Source organism: Tursiops truncatus, chromosome 13 (genome assembly GCF_011762595.2).
Source record: "Tursiops truncatus isolate mTurTru1 chromosome 13, mTurTru1.mat.Y, whole genome shotgun sequence".
Classification (NCBI taxonomy): Eukaryota; Metazoa; Chordata; class Mammalia; order Artiodactyla; family Delphinidae; genus Tursiops; species Tursiops truncatus.
The window spans coordinates 22,804,573-22,820,500 of NC_047046.1; the positions used below are offsets into that span (position 1 = coordinate 22,804,573).

A 15,928-nucleotide genomic window follows, 5' to 3' on the forward strand; every position below is an offset into this window, starting at 1 on the left:
ATTAAATAATTATTAAAATTTAATTTCATCCGTTTCCTTTACTTTTTAAAATGTACCTACTAAAAAATTTTAAATTTTATAATTGTGCATTCTATTTCTATTGGACAGCGCTATATACATGTATAGGTATGTACGTATATATAGTATACATACATACATATATACATGCATATATATATACACACATATATGCATATATTTGTGGATTTTTAAAAATTTATTTATTTTTGGCTGCGTTGGGTCTTCATTGCTGTGAGTGGGCTTTCTCTAGTTGCAGTGAGCGGGGGCTACTCTTCTTTGCAGTGCGTGGGCTTCTCATTGCAGAGGCTTCTCTTGCTGCGGAACTCGGGCTCTAGGCACACAGGCTTCAGTAGTTGTGGCACGTGAGTTCAGTAGTTGTGGCTCGCAGGCTCTAGAGCGCAGGCTCAGTAGTTGTGGTGCATGGGCTTAGCTGCTCCACGGCATGTGGGATCTTCCCGGACCAGGGCTTTAACCTGTGTCCCCTGCATTGGCAGGCGGATTCTTAACCACTCCCTCACCAGGGAATTCCCTATTTGTGGGTAGTTTAAAAGCATAAATGGGATAATATCTTTTCCTGAAACTTGCTTTTTTCACTTAACGTATGTCTTAGAGATTTTTCCTTGCCGGTATGTTTAGATTAATCCCATTCTTTTTAAGTACTGCATAGTATTCCTTAGTAGTAAAGTGCTCTAGTTTGTTTCAATTTTCTGCTATTACTGGAACATTTGTTTTCACTTTTCCTTAGGAACATTGTTTCAGGGAATGTCCTTGAACATGACTCTGTGTCATATGGGGACTTTTCTCTAGAATAGATGACTAGAATAGATGTGCATTTGAAATTTTTGTATATCCTCCAGATTGTCCTGTTCAAAGAACGTTTTCCTTACAGTTTCATCTTTTTTTAAATCACGTGCCACTTTTTATTTTTAACTGAGGTAAAATATATATAACAGAAAATTTATCATTTTAACTGTGTTTTAAGTGTACAGTTCAGTGGCATTCACACTGTTGTGTAACCATCTCCAGAACATTTTTCATCTTCCCAAACTGAAATTCCATACTAATTAAATAGTAATTCCCCATCTCTCTCCTCAGCCCCTGGCACCCACCATTCTACTTTCTGTCTCTGTGAATCTGACTACTCTAGGTGCTTCATATAAGTGGAATCATACACTAGTTGTTCTTTTGTGACTGGCTTATTCCACTTAGCATAATGTCTTCAAGGTTCATCCATGTTGTAGCATGTGTCAGAATTTCCCTCCTTTTTAAGACTAGATAATATTCCATTGTATGTATATACCACATTTTGTTTACCCAATCATCTATCTATGGACATTTAGGTTGCTTCCACTTTTTGGCTATTGTGAATTATGCTGCTATTAACATGAGTGTAGAAGTATCTGTTCAAATTTATGCTTTCAGTTCTTTCGGGTATATACCTAGAAGTGAAATTGTTGGATCATATGGTAATTCTATTTTTAATTTTATGAGGAACTGCCATACTGTTTTCCATAGCAGCTGCACCATTTTACATTCCCACCAGCAATGCACAAGGGTTCCAGTTTCTCCACATCATCTCCATTACTTGTTATTTTCTAGTTTTTGTTTGTTTGTTTGTTTGTTTTAACTAATAGCCATCCTAATGGGTGTGAAGTGATATTTCACTGTGGTTTTGATTTGCATCTCCCTGATGATTAGTGATGTTGAGAATCTTTTCATTTGGTTGTTGGTCACTTCTGTATCTTCTTTGGAGAAATGCCTCTTGAGGTCTTTTGCCCACTTTTTAATCAGGTTGTTTGTTTTGTTGCTGTTGAATTGTAGTACTTTATATATTATGGATATTAATCTCTTATAAGATATATAATTTGCAAATATTTTCTCTTATTCTATGGATTGTCTATTCCATCTCATTTGTAGTGTCCTTTGATGCACAAAAGTTTTTAATTTTGATGCAGTCAAATTTATCTATTTTTTCTTTTGTTGCTTGTGTTTTTGGTGTTATATCCAAGAAAGTCTTGCCCAAACCAATGTCATGAGGCTCCCCCCTATATTTTCTTCTACAAGTTTTATAGTTTTTAGCTCTTATGTTTTAGTCTTTGATCCATTTTGAGGTGGTATAAGGGTCCATCTTCATTCTTTTGCATGTGGATATCCGGGTTTCCCAACACCATTTTTTGAAAAGACTTTAGTTTCCGCACTGAATCCTCCTGACATCCTTGTCAAAAATCATTTGAGCTGGGCTTCCCTGGTGGTGCAGTGGTTAAGAATCCACATGCCAATGCAGGGGAGACAGGTTCGAGCCCTGGTCTGGGAAGATCCCACATGCCACGGAGCAATTAAGCCCATGCGCCACAACTACTGAACCTGTGCTCTACAGCCCGCGCGCCACAACTACTGAGCCCGCGCACCACAACTACTGAAGCCCGCGTGCCTAGAGCCCATGCTCCACAACAAGAGAAGACACCGCAATGAGAAGCCCACGCACTGCAACGAAGAGTAGCCCCCACTCGCCGCAACTAGAGAAAGCCCGCGTGCAGCAACGAAGACCCAACACAGCCAAAAATAAATAAATAAAATAAATTTATTTTTTAAAAAACTCTATGAGAAACTTTAAAAAGAAAAAACTCATTTGACCATATAAGTGAGGGTTTATTTCTGGGCTCTCTATGCTATTCCTTGGTCTACACGTCTGTCTTTATGCCAGTACCATGTTTTGATCACTGTGGCTTTGTTGTAAATTTTGAAATCTGGAAGTGTGAGGCTTTCAACTTTGTTCTTCTCTTCCAAGGTTGTTTTGGCAATTCAGGGTCCCATGAGATTTCATATGAATTTTAGAATGGATTTTTCTATTTCTGCAAAAAAAAAACGTCATTAGGATTTTGACAGGGATTGATTGTATTGAATCTGTAGATTGCTTTGGGTAGTATTGACATCTTAACAATATTATGTCTTCCAATTTAGGAACACAGGGTAACTTTCCATGGTTTCATCATTTCATACTTGCTTAAAAAGGTTTTTACAGTGCTAAAGCTGTAAACAAAGTTTTCCATATTTTCTTCTGATAAGTTTTTCTACATTTTCTCCTAATGAAGTAGTTTTGCTTTTTACTTTTGGCTCCCTAAGCTAGCTAGAATATTTTTTTCCTGGTGTGAGAAAGTTTTCCCATTGTGTTGGTACCACTTGAATCATCTACCTTTTCCCTGCTAATTTGAATGCCACTTTTATCATAAATTAAAAACCCATAGATATATAGGTTTTTATACTTGCTATTCTATTTTACTGTATTGATCCATATGTCTATTCCTATATTACTGCTATTGTGTTTTAATTACTCTACATTTATGTTTTGCTGTCTGTATGGGCAACTCTTTTTCCCTTCATAGTTCCTCTATTTCAGTATTTGAGAGATTTTCCTGTGTATTTTCACTTCTAGACGACTACTAGAATCATCTTAATAAGTTCCAAAAGACATATTATTGGGATATTGATGGGGATTGCATTGGTTTGATAAAATTATCTTGGGAAAATTGTGACATTTTTACAATAACAAGTCTTTGCATTTTGAGGAAAATTTATTTCTAATTTCTGTATTCCTATTATCACCATGGTCCCTAGGAAACTTGTTTGCTTGCATTATATAGATTGCCTCTGTAAAGCAGTTCTGTCCAGTAGAACTTCTGTGACGATGAAAATGTTCTATATCTGTGATGTCTGATATGTGGTTATTTATTCAGCACTTGAACTGAGCACCCACATGTGACTTTTGAACACTTGAAATGTGACTAAAGCAACTGACTAAACTGAATTCTAAATTTTATTTAATTTTGATTAATTTTAATTTAAATGGTCATGTATGGCTAATGGCTACCATAATAGACAGTGCAGCTTTAGGCTATGTGAATAACTATGTAATTGAATACTTTTGTAGGTAGTAGAGGTAGGTAGCAAAAGAATTACTGATGTGAGACACACGTAAAGCATTGCAGAGAGTCTAAAGATCATAACATTAATACAAATGAATTCCTAAAGAACAGAAAACCCTGTCCCAGGTAAAGGACAAATTGTTTACAAATATTAATGCTGTCAGGAAAACTTAATTACAAAAAATGGGCTGTGGGTATTCGCTCAAGAAAGAAAGCTCATATTAGATTAAAGAAACAGGAAAGGCTCTGTGGATGAAATACTTTTAGAGATTGATCTTGAAGGAATTATTCAAAATTTAAGAGAGCAAGTAATAGAAGATTTCTGTATTCTGAAATGTGGAGGAAATAGAGAAGAGGGAAAAGAATGAGGTGTGTTTGGGGAATAACTGTATGAGTTTCCTAGGGCTGCTGTAACAAATTACCACAAATATACTGGCTTAAAACATCAGGAATGTTTTCTCTCACTAGAGGCCAGAAGTCCAAAATCAGTGTCACTGGGCTGAAATCAAGCCACACCCCCTCTAAAAGCTCTAGGGGAGAGTCGGTTCTTTGCTTTTTCCAGCATCTGGTGGCTGCTGGCGTTCCTTGGCTTGTGGCCACATCACTCCAGTTTCTGCCTCAGCAGTCACACTGTCTTCTTTTCTGTCAGTGTTCGAATCTCCCTCTGCTTCCCTCTTATAAAAATATATGTGCTTATATGTAGGGTCTGCCTGGATAATCCAGGAAAATCTTTTCATCTCAAGATCCTTAATCACATCTGCAAAGACTGCCCCCCCCACCCCATGCCTTTTTTGCCAAATAAGGTAACATTCACAGGCTCCAGGGACTACGACATGCACAATCTTTTGGTGGCCCATTTTTCAGCCTTTCAAACCACAAGGATCCAGTTTGGCTGGAGTAGGGATACCTGTGGCAGTAGAGATGATAACAGCCACCAGTCACTAAATGACTCGCACATATGAGATGTACCAGGTGCTCTATCTGTGCTATTTCATTTACTCATTACAAGAACTCTGTGTAGGCATTAGGAAATGAGAGAGGAATCTAGGGTGACTGTGTTTTCCACCTTTGATGACTGGGAAATGGTGATTAACAGAAATTGAAAAGTCATGAGGAAAAACTGGTTACAAAGGAAAATGAATGAACTCAGTTTTGGCTTTAGTTTGAGGTCACAGTAGGCTATGCCCAATAATGGTCAACCACAGATAGAAGCCCAAGAACCCTGCATAGAGTTCTGACAGCCTCTCCTGCAATTTCCTACCTTTGTTTACCCCTTTGGGTTGAAAGCAAATTATAAGGAGCACTAAATTTGAAGTCAGGAGACCTGTGTTCAAGACTTCTACTTACTAAATGTGTGAACTGGACAAGTCATTTCACTTCTCTGAGCTTCAGTTTCTAAATCTGTAGAAGAGGAATAAAAACCCCCTCCCTGTCCACATAGTTATTGCAAGGAATAAATGACATAACATTTGTGATGTTCTTAGCACAGTCTGTTGTAAGCCTTCAAATGTTTGTAAAAAGAAGAGCAAAAATTTTAATATGTCAAACTTAAATATTTTAATTTGAAGGTGATATATCTTAAAGTTATCTGGATTCTAAGCAATAACTATTAGTTTTGAAAGTCCATTATTGGCTCCTTTCCCATTGTCCATACTTTTATCACATAAGTGTCTTAAGTGCCACCCATGACAATTCACTCCCTTTCTAAACAGATGACCTAAACTCTACTTCATAGAAATAATTAAGGCCATCAGGTATAGATCATTCAACTTCCTGCCCCCCCATTTAAAGATGTACCTGTATCTGTATCCACTTTTACCACCCTCCTGCAGACCTCAAGTAATAGCCCGTCTTTTATCCAAAGTGAATACACTTTCTACACGTGCTCCTGAGGCAGTGTCTTCCATCCTGAGCTCCAGGTCACATAGTCAGTGCCTTGGTGGACATCTTCATTTGGATATCTCACCTCCAATTCAGAATCTTGAAAACAGAGTCAGTTATTTCTCCATCCATCCTCCCCACCTTGTTTCTACCACCTACCCCCTTAGCTTCCTCTGTTTCCCATCTTTGTCAATGGCATTACCTGGGTAATTCTTGTCATTTTTTACTCCTTTCTTTCTTTTGCCACCTCTGTGCCCATTACAATGGATGGCAAAGATATGTTAGGGTTCAGGTTCAGGCCTTCATTCTCTCTCTCTTCGGACCTCTGCCGCTTTAGCCCTCTCCTGTCTAACCTCACTGCTGCTCTTGTTCTTGCTTGAAGTAGCCTCATTGCTTCTTGTCACACTCCTCCCCAGCTCACCCCTCACAATGCTGCCATAGGGACTTTTCTAAAACAAATCTGCTCTTAGAACCCTTCAGCGGCACTCCACTATAGTACAAAGTCCAAACTTCGGAGAATGACATTGTCTGAACCCAGCCCACCACCCTATGCCCTTCCTGTTAGTCCCACTGAACAATTCCCAATTCTCCAGGAGTATTCTGCTTTATATCTCCGTCCCTGTGCTTTTGTCTAGAATGTTCTCTCTGCAAGATCAGTCCCTAATGCCATTTGCCTGGTGAATGTCTGCTCATCTTGCAGTACTTAGTTCAAGTTTCACATCCCCTTTGAAGCCTTGCCAGGCCTCCCCAGGAAGAGCTGATAAGATCTTTTTGGAACCTTTACTGTACCCTATACGTGACTCTATCATTTCATCTGTAGCCAGTTTGTTTCCCCACCATAATCTCTTTAAGGACTTGAAGTATGTCTTGATCAGCTTTGTGTCTTTAGTGCTCAGCACAATGAAGGACACAGAGAAGATGCTCAAAAACATTCGTTGAATAACTGAATTAATTATAGAACTTTAAAGCCATATGATGCCTTAGAAAATACAGAGGAAGGCAGAACCGATATAATAACTTTTAGAGATTAATGGAAATATGTGATTATGACGCTAAGGAGAATACATATTTACCTCCCAAATAGAGATAAACATGGTCCAGAACGCTGGGCATAAACTACAGAAAATCAAGAAAGTAAGTTAATGGGCAAACTCTTCATAAATCTCAGTAAAACATGAGACACTTCCCAACATATCAGAGAGTTCACAGCTCTACTGGAATTGGAGGTAAGCATTCTCTTTAGGTATTTGGTTTCTTACTGCTCATTCATCTCAATGTTAACACGAGCTCCATTTATGCTAATAGCATTTATTTTATAATTGCTGTTGATCTACCTTTCATTGTACAAAAAAGATAAATGTTAAGGGAAAGGATTCAAAACTAACATCACTGCTATAACTTACAGGGGCACAGACCCTCTCTGAACCATAAATTTCCTTGATCTAGGAACTTCTTTCTAAAGAAAAACAATTTGCCATACCTGACCTGACAATTTTGAAGTAAGCAAAATTCACTGCACTCTCACCCCAGGCACAGAAGTACTCACAATATTTCCTGGGTGTCTGGGGCTGCCCACCCCTTGGTCCGCCACACAGATCTACCTCCTAAAGCAAAGCACACTGCCCTGAACTGCTTTTTCTATATTGATACTTATCTATCTTCTTCCCAAAGCCTGTGAGGCCCTGCTTTCAGCAGGCTGCCACTTAGAGACATTTGATAAGTTAATTTACACTAACATCATATTGAGTAATAATTCCAGGGGAATTTATATTTTTAACAGGAGTGTGTCGGATATATAACACCTCACCCTAAGAGCCAATCTAATGAAGGGACATTTCTCACTGTCCCATATACCTTCTGTGTCTTTTTATGCCTTAGTGTCTTTAAACATGCTGAATGAACCTTCCACCTAGAAGGATCTCTCCTATCCACCCCCATCTCCAGTACGGTGAACTCCTACTCGTTCTTCAAGACCCAGCTCAACATCCCTCTTCTGCTAAGGAGGCTTCTCTAAATTCCCCAGGCTGAGCTGGTCACTCCCTCTTGATTTTGATAAAACTTTGCATACTTGCTGTCTCAATTTCTTTAATTTTTTATGCATTCTTCAACGACTTCAAGGTGACTTCTGCCCCTAGTAACCTCCATGTGGCTAAATCAAGTAGACATATTTCACTCCTTATCTTGACCTCTCAGCAATACCTGACACTACTGACCACCACCCTCACCTCTTTTATTTTCTCTACTCCTTCTTAAAACTCTCTTCTCTTGGCTTTCTTTGTAGGACAGTCTGCTAGACTTCTTTTCTCTCTCTCTTTCTCAGCCTTCTTTGTTGGCTCATCTTCCACCTGATCTCTAACTATTGGAGTTCCTTACGGCTATGTCCTGGCCCCTTTCCCTTCTCACGCTCTGATCTCTCAATAAGCAATCTCTTCCACACCCATGGCATTAATTAGCCTCCATATGCTGATGACTCTTAAATTTACGTGTCCAACCCAGACTTTTGTCCTGAGCTCCAGATTTCCACATATAGCTGCCGATTCAATACGTCTACTTGGGGTTTCTCAGGTACTCCAAACACAGCAGGTTCAAAACTCTCATTGTTCTCTGCCTGAGACAACAGTCCCTCCATCCATTAAGTTAGCTAAACCAGAAACCAAGAGTCATTATTGACCCACCTACCTCAGCTTTACCACTGTATCCAGTTGATCATCCTTCTGACTCTACCTTCTAAATATTTCACTGTTGACTTCTCTCCATCTGCACTGGTATCCAAGTTATTATCTGGCTACTACAGTAGCATGACTCATCACCCTGCATCCATTTGATGCCTCCAATACCTTTCTATACAGCAGGCAGAGTGCTCTTTGAAGACAGATTCATTCATTCATTCATTCATCCATTAAAAAAAATGTATTAAGCCCCTTCTAATGTAAGTTGTGACCAATACAGGCATGTCCCTGATGTCTTGGAACTCTATTAACAGCATATGACTGGGGTACCTAACTTAATTGGAATAGGGGAAGGAAAGTTTCTTTAAGGAAATAATTTTTCAGCTGAGATCTGAAGAATGAGTAGGAATTTATTAGGCAAAAAGAGGGCTGGTGTAGGGGAAAGAGCTTTTTCAACAGAAGGAATATCATGTGCAAAGGTCCAGAATCAAGACGAAGCAAGGTATGAGAAAACTGAGAGGGCAGAGAGCGAGAGGCAGAGTAGAGGAGATGAGGCTGGTACTGCTGGGCACAGCCAGGCCCTGAGGGGGGGGTGGCTCTAATTGGGAGGTATTCGGGGGGTAGGAGCCCCTCAAACGGCCCATCACAGTGGATGAGTGTGGGAGTGGGAGTGGGAGCAATTTTCTAAGGAATGACTGCAGAGCTTTCATCAGGGTTTTATAGCCAATCTGTGACCCCTCTCCTTCCCTAGAAGTGTAAAGAACCACTGATGGTGTATGAAAAGCCAAGGCAGGAACTTTGGACTTTGTCCTAAAAGTAGTGAGATGCCATTGGAAATCATTAAGCGAAAAAGTAACATGGCCAGATTGTAAAATCTACAGGGCAGGGATTTTTTTTTTTTTTTTTTTTTTCCTGTACGCGGGCCTCACACTGCTGTGGCCTCTCCCGTTGCGGAGCACAGCCTCCGGATGCGCAGGCTCAGCGGCCATGGCTCACGGGCCCAGCCGCTCCACGTCATGTGGGATCCTCCCGGACCGGGGCACGAACCCGTGTCCCCTGCATCGGCAGGCGGACTCTCAACCACTGTGCCACCAGGGAAGCCCCATTTTTTTTTTTTTAGATTCCATATATATGTGTTAGCATATGGTATTTATTTTTCTCTTTCTGGCTTACTTCGCTCTGTATGACAGTCTCTAGGTCCATCCACCTCACTACAAATAACTCAATTTCGTTTCTTTTTATGGCTGAGTAATATTCCATTGTATATATGTGCCACATCTTCTTTATCCATTCATCTGTCGATGGACACTTAGGTTGCTTCCATGTCCTGGTTATTGTAAATAGAGCTGCAATGAATATTGTGGTACATGACTCTTTTTGAATTATGGTTTTCTCAGGGTATATGCCCAGTAGTAGGACTGCTGGGTCATATGGTAGTTCTATTTTTTAGTTTTTTGAGGAACCTGCATACTGTTCTCCATAATGGCTGTATCAATTTACATTCCCACCAACAGTGCAAGAGGGTTCCCTTTTCTCCACACCCTTTCCAGCATTTATTGTTTGTAGATTTTTTGATGACAGCTATTCTGACCAGTGTGAGGTGATACCTCATTTGCATTTCTCTAATGATTAGTGATGTTGAGCATCCTTTCATGTATTTGTTGGCAATCTGTATATCTTCTTTGGAAAAATGTCTGTTTAGATCTTCTGCCCATTTTTGGATTGGGTTGTTTGTTTTTTTGATACTGAGCTGCATGAGCTGCTTGTATATTTTGAAGATTAATCCTTTGTCATTGCTTCGTTTGCAAATAGTTTCTCCCATTCTAAGGGTTGTCTTTTCATGTTGTTTATAGTTTCCTTTGCTGTGAGGAAGCTTTGAAGTTTCATTAGGTCCCATTTGTTTATTTTGTTTTTATTTCCATTTCTCTAGGAGGTGGGTCAAAAAGGATCTTGCTGTGATTTATGTCATAGAGTGTTCTGCCTATGTTTTCCTCTAAGAGTTTGATAGTGCCTGGCCTTACATTTAGGTCTTTAATCCATTTTGAGTTTATTTTTGTGTATGGTGTTAGGGAGTGTTCTAATTTCATTCTCTTACATGTAGCTGTCCAGTTTTCCCAGCACCACTTATTGAAGAGGCTGTCTTTTCTCCATTGTATATTCTTGCCTCCTTTATCAAAGACAAGGTGACCATATGTGCGTGGGGTTATCTCTGGGCTTTCTATCCTGTTCCATTGATCTATATTTATGTTTTTGTGCCAGTACCATATTGTCTTGATTACTGTAGCTTTGTAGCATAGTCTGAAGTCAGGGAGTCTGATTCCTCCAGCTCTGTTTTTCTTTCTCAAGATTGCTTTGGCTATTCGGGGTCTTTTGTGTTTCCATACAAATTGTGAAATTTTTTGTTCTAGTTCTGTGAAAAATGCCAGTGGTAGTTTGATAGGGATTGCATTGAATCTGTAGATTGCTTTGGGTAGTATGGTCATTTTCACAATGTTGATTTTTCCAATCCAAGAACATGGTATATCTCTCCATCTGTTTGTATCATCTTTAATTTCTTTCATCGGTGTCTTATAGTTTTCTGCATACAGGTCTTTTGTCTCCTTAGGTAGGTTTATTCCTAGGTATTTTATTCTTTTTGTTGCAATGGTAAATGGGAGTGTTTCCTTAATTCCTCTTTCAGATTTTTCATCATTAGTGTATAGAAATGCAAGAGATTTCTGTGCATTCATTTTGTATCCTGCTACTTTACCAAATTCATTGATTAGCTCTAGTAGTTTTCTGGTAGCATCTTTAGGATTCTCTATGTATAGTATCACGTCATCTGCAAACAGTGACAGTTTTACTGCTTCTTTTCCGATTTGGATTCCTTTTATTTCTTCTTCTTCTCTGATTGCTGTGGCTAAAACTTCCAAAACTATGTTGAGTAATTGTGGTAAGAGTGGACAACCTTGTCTTGTTCCTGATCTTAGAGGAAATGGCTTCAGTTTTTCACCATTGAGAATGATGTTGGCTGTGGGTTTCTCACATATGCCCTTTATTATGTTGAGGTAACTTCCCTCTACGCCTACTTTCTGGAGGGTTTTTTATCATAAATGGGTGTTGAATTTTGTCAACAGCTTTTTCTGCATCTATTGGGATGATGATATGGTTTTTCTCCTTCAATTTGTTAATATGGTTTATCACATTGATTGATTTGCATATATTGAAGAATCCTTGCATTCCTGGGATAAATCCCACTTGATCATGGTGTATGATCCTTTTAATGTGCTGTTGGATTCTGTTTGCTAGTGTTTTGTTGAGGATTTTTGCATCTATGTTCATCAGTGATATTGGCCTGTAGTTTTCTTCCTTTGTGACATCTTTGTCTGGTTTTCGTATCAGGGTGATGGTGGCCTCATAGAATGAGTTTGGGAGTGTTCCTCCCTCTGCTATATTTTGGAAGAGTTTAAGAAGGATAGGTGTTAGCTCTTCTCTAAATGTTTGACAGAATTCGCCTGTGAAGCCATCTAGTCCTGGGCTTTTGTTTGTTGGAAGATTTTTAATCACAGTCTCAATTTCAGTGCTTGTGATTGGTCTGTTTATATTTTCTGTTTCTTCCTGGTTCAGTCTTAGAAGGTTGTGCTTTTCTAAGAATTTGTCCATTTCTTACAGGTTGTCCATTTTATTGGCATATAGTTGCTTGTAGTAATCTCTCATGATCCTTTGTATTTCTGCAGTTTTACCTTGCTCCTTCATCTGCTGTGTGTTTCTCTGTCTTATCATTTTGCTTAACTTACTGTGTTTGGGGTCTCCTTTTCGCAGGCTGCAGGTTTGTAGTTCCTGTTGTTTTTGGTGTCTGCCCCCAGTGGCTAAGGTTGGTTCAGTGGGTTGTGTAGGCTTCCTGGTGGAGGGGACTAGTGCCTGTGTTCTGGTGGATGAGGCTGGATCTTGTCTTTCTGGTGGGCAGGACTGCGTCCGGTGGTGTGTTTTGGGGTGTCTGTGACCTTATTATGATTTTAGGCAGCCTCTCTGCTAATGGGTGGGGTTGTGTTCCTGTCTTGCTAGTTGTTTGGCATAGGGTGTCCAGCCCTGTGGCTTGCTGGCTGTTGAGTGGAGCTGGGTCTTAACGTTTAGATGGAGATCTCTGGGAGAGCTTTCGCCATTTGATATTACATGGAGCTGGAAGGTCTCTGGTGGACCAATGTCCTGAACTCGGCTCTCCTACCTCAGAGGCACAGGCCTGACACCCAGCCAGAGTACCAAGACCCTGTCAGCCACATGGCCAGGTACGTGGAGAGTTTCTTGCCTTTTGGGAAGTCTGAGGTCTTCTGCCAGCGTTCAGTAGGTGTTCTGTAGGAGTTGTTCCACATGTAGATGTATTTCTGATGTATTTGTGGGGAGGAAGGTGATCTCCACATCTTACTCCTCCGCCATCTTGAAGGTCTCCCTCAACTCCCAGGTTTTTAACTTGGACACCTCCAGGGGAATGCTTGCCTGGGTGGCTTTGGCATCAAAGGTGCCAACTCAGCCAGTTAGAACACACCTGAAAAATGTTTCTCAAAAACATGTTGCTTTCTATGGATAAATTTGTTGGTTTATATAGTTCAGAATATGGACTATTGATCTATGTTAGGAAGTATCCCCTGACTGATCACACACTTGCTTTCGAACCCACTAGTTTTCTGTAAACCAGTGAGACTTCCCAGACCTCACTGGTTGCCCTGAGATTGTATACATTATTAAAGATGTTCTGATGAACTCACTGTAATAAAATTACAGCTCTAAAACTTGTAATAAAACTCTGGTTTACTTTTGAGCAAAGAAGAAAAAGAGAAAAACACTATTAAACCATCAGACCAACTTGTACACCCATCTTGTTTTCTTCCCAGTGTATCCAGACCTGATAGAAGTGAGGATAATTTCATTTGAATAGAAAGCATGCCCGAGCAACATTTTTTAAAAAGCTGAATTTTACCAAGTACTTTTTCTTACAGCTACACTGTAAAAAATTCATCTCCTAGATGCAGAAGTTGGTTTTTGTGCTTTGGGTTTTTATGTTGCTATTTCCTTTCCTTTAGAGCAGACCATTTCAAACTTTGCATATCTAAGCAAACCAGTTACTTGAAAAGCAGCTCTACTTATATTCTCAGAGTTTTACTGCTCTATATAGTCAATGTCTTGGTTTAAGCCAAAGGGAATTTGTGGTTTCTGAGATCAGAAATTCAACTACTTTCTAAAACGAAAAGTTAGTGATTAAATTAGCCATTTGTAGACCCAATCTTTGGTTCTAAATGGTACTTAAATGCTTTAATGACATTTCCACTATTTTGTAGTAAAAACATGTCAATAATAATAACCTGTATCTATAACAAAATAAAAAAAGAATAATGTTGGAACCTCTACTAGATATTCTAAGTCTTGCTTAAAAATATATATCTTATTCCATTTTCCTCCAAAGAAAGAACAGAGAACATGGAAAAACCTTTCCTCCCATCTAGTGGCTGGAAAATATAAAAATGCCCTCCATGTGTTTCTTGGAATTCCAGGCATTAGGGATTGTCTGACATCTGGTTGTTCACTCAGTTAAGCAAATATAAATTCTAAAATCTTTACCAAAGTTGAGCCCAATGGAGAAATATATGTCTATGATGATTCACTAATCAACTTGTCTTAAATCAATAACGTATAAGTCTCATCAAGCAGAAAGAAGGGCCATGGTGCTTCCTAATTCATTAATATGAACCTACGATTAAAAAAATAATAATAATAAGGCTGTATGTTTCTGCTAACTGAAAAGGGACTTCAATTCTATTTGCCTCTAAACCAGCCAGTGCCCTAGATCTCTCCTGACCCTTAATTGCCCCTTGTTGGCCCCACACCTTGACAACTCTTCTCTCAAGAGCTGGATGTGCTGAATTCACTAAAGAGAGCCAAGAAATTGTCCCTGAAACTGGCTGCATCCAGGGGCCTCAGCTCCTGAAACTTTGAATTCCAGACTCTGATACTGGCAGCAGGGCCTCTGTGCAGGGCTAAACCAGCCCACAGGAAAGCAGGTTTAGATTGGTTATGCAGCAAAAGGGATTAATGCTTGGTCTACCTGTCTTGTATATGCCTTGTGAAGATGTCAAAATCTCTGCTGAATTGTGCCTATCTCTGATGATTCTCACAGATTCAAAGAATGAATTTTGTGTACAGTCAGCAAAGTTCTGGGAGCTCCAGGAAGAAGAGGAAGGTCAGCCAACCAGTGAAGTCTTCATCCCTGACAGAAAATGAAAGTTAGATGCCTTTGCTACTTTTATTCTAAAATAAGTTTATTTTGCAGCAAATATGCATGAAGTGTCTTAGTAGGAAAGTAAGTTCCTATCACCAAAACCTTTTACTAAATTTGCTGCTCAACTTTTTGAGTCAGTTTACTAAGTGCTAAATTACTGGGTAGGACATGGGTTCACTTTGCCACAAGGAAACAAGGTCACCAGGGCTGCTTTGGGACAGCATTACTTCAAGGCTGAGTTAGAGATGAGACACCCTTTATATTTGTAGAAGAACCACAGCAGCTATTTTGAAAAGAAATAAGCTGTTGTTCTCAAAGGAAAGAGGGTTTTCTTTGCATAATTAAACTTCCCAGGTACTTAGACTACTGTGAAGCATTTTAACTTGTTGTAACCTGTGTGCTAGAATCCCTCTTTAGCTTTATTAAAACTCCCACAAAATTGCATAGCATGTGTGTGGTGGTGCTTATCCAGGTGTGATTTTTGTGTTAACTTCAATCACGAGGTTGATCAGCTAAGTGCTGGACCAAAACGTACTCTCCCTGTAGAGTTCCTCAAAGCTGGTCCTCCACCCTGTTCTGTTGGCCAGCCCGAGACAGGACTAGCTGCAGTGCAGGAGCCTGGCTCCCTTCTGAAGGCCGATGTTAAATGCTTCCCCCAAAACTTCAGTTTATCAGTCTGTAACCTGCAGATGATGCTACTAGTCCTCTCCTTATTCTGGAAGAATTTTGATAGACTTAATGATTAGTATCAGATGAATAATAAATGATGAAGTATTATTTTTATTATTTATATAACATGAAATTTAATAATTTTGTTTAAATGGATAGGACCAATAAGTTAAATGTTATAAGTGTGTGTGCTTTCTGGTTAAATAAAGCCAAAATACGAGGTATTTTTTGGCTCATCTTTTTTTTCTTCATTCAGATCAGTGTAGAAAGGACATCAGTACCTGGAGTGCTTGTTAAAATACAGATTACTAGGCCTGCCTCATTTCTACTAATCAAAATCTCAAGGGGTGGGCCCTATGGAAAACTCCCTGGGTTCTAATGCACACAAAAGATTGAGAACCCAGGACCCCTGATCCAGGCTAAAAGGAGAATCCCTGGGGCTAGACATGCACTCTAGCCAGCAGAAGGCTGTGGGTTGTAACAGAGAAAAATCTGAGGGATCCTGCCTGTCCAGC

General features: G+C 39.6%; 1 protein-coding gene across 1 annotated transcript in view; it reads left to right on the top strand.

Annotated features, from left to right (window-relative positions):
* HORMAD2 (HORMA domain containing 2) overlaps positions 1 to 15,629 on the top strand; it is a 69,271-nt gene extending 53,642 nt beyond the window's left edge. Inside the window, 2 exon segments of the mRNA XM_033837162.2 lie at positions 14,643 to 14,721; positions 14,724 to 15,629. Coding sequence (XP_033693053.1) covers positions 14,643 to 14,721; positions 14,724 to 14,746 — 102 coding nt within the window. The 3' untranslated portion in view covers positions 14,747 to 15,629.
* The last annotated feature ends 299 nt before the right edge of the window (positions 15,630 to 15,928 follow it).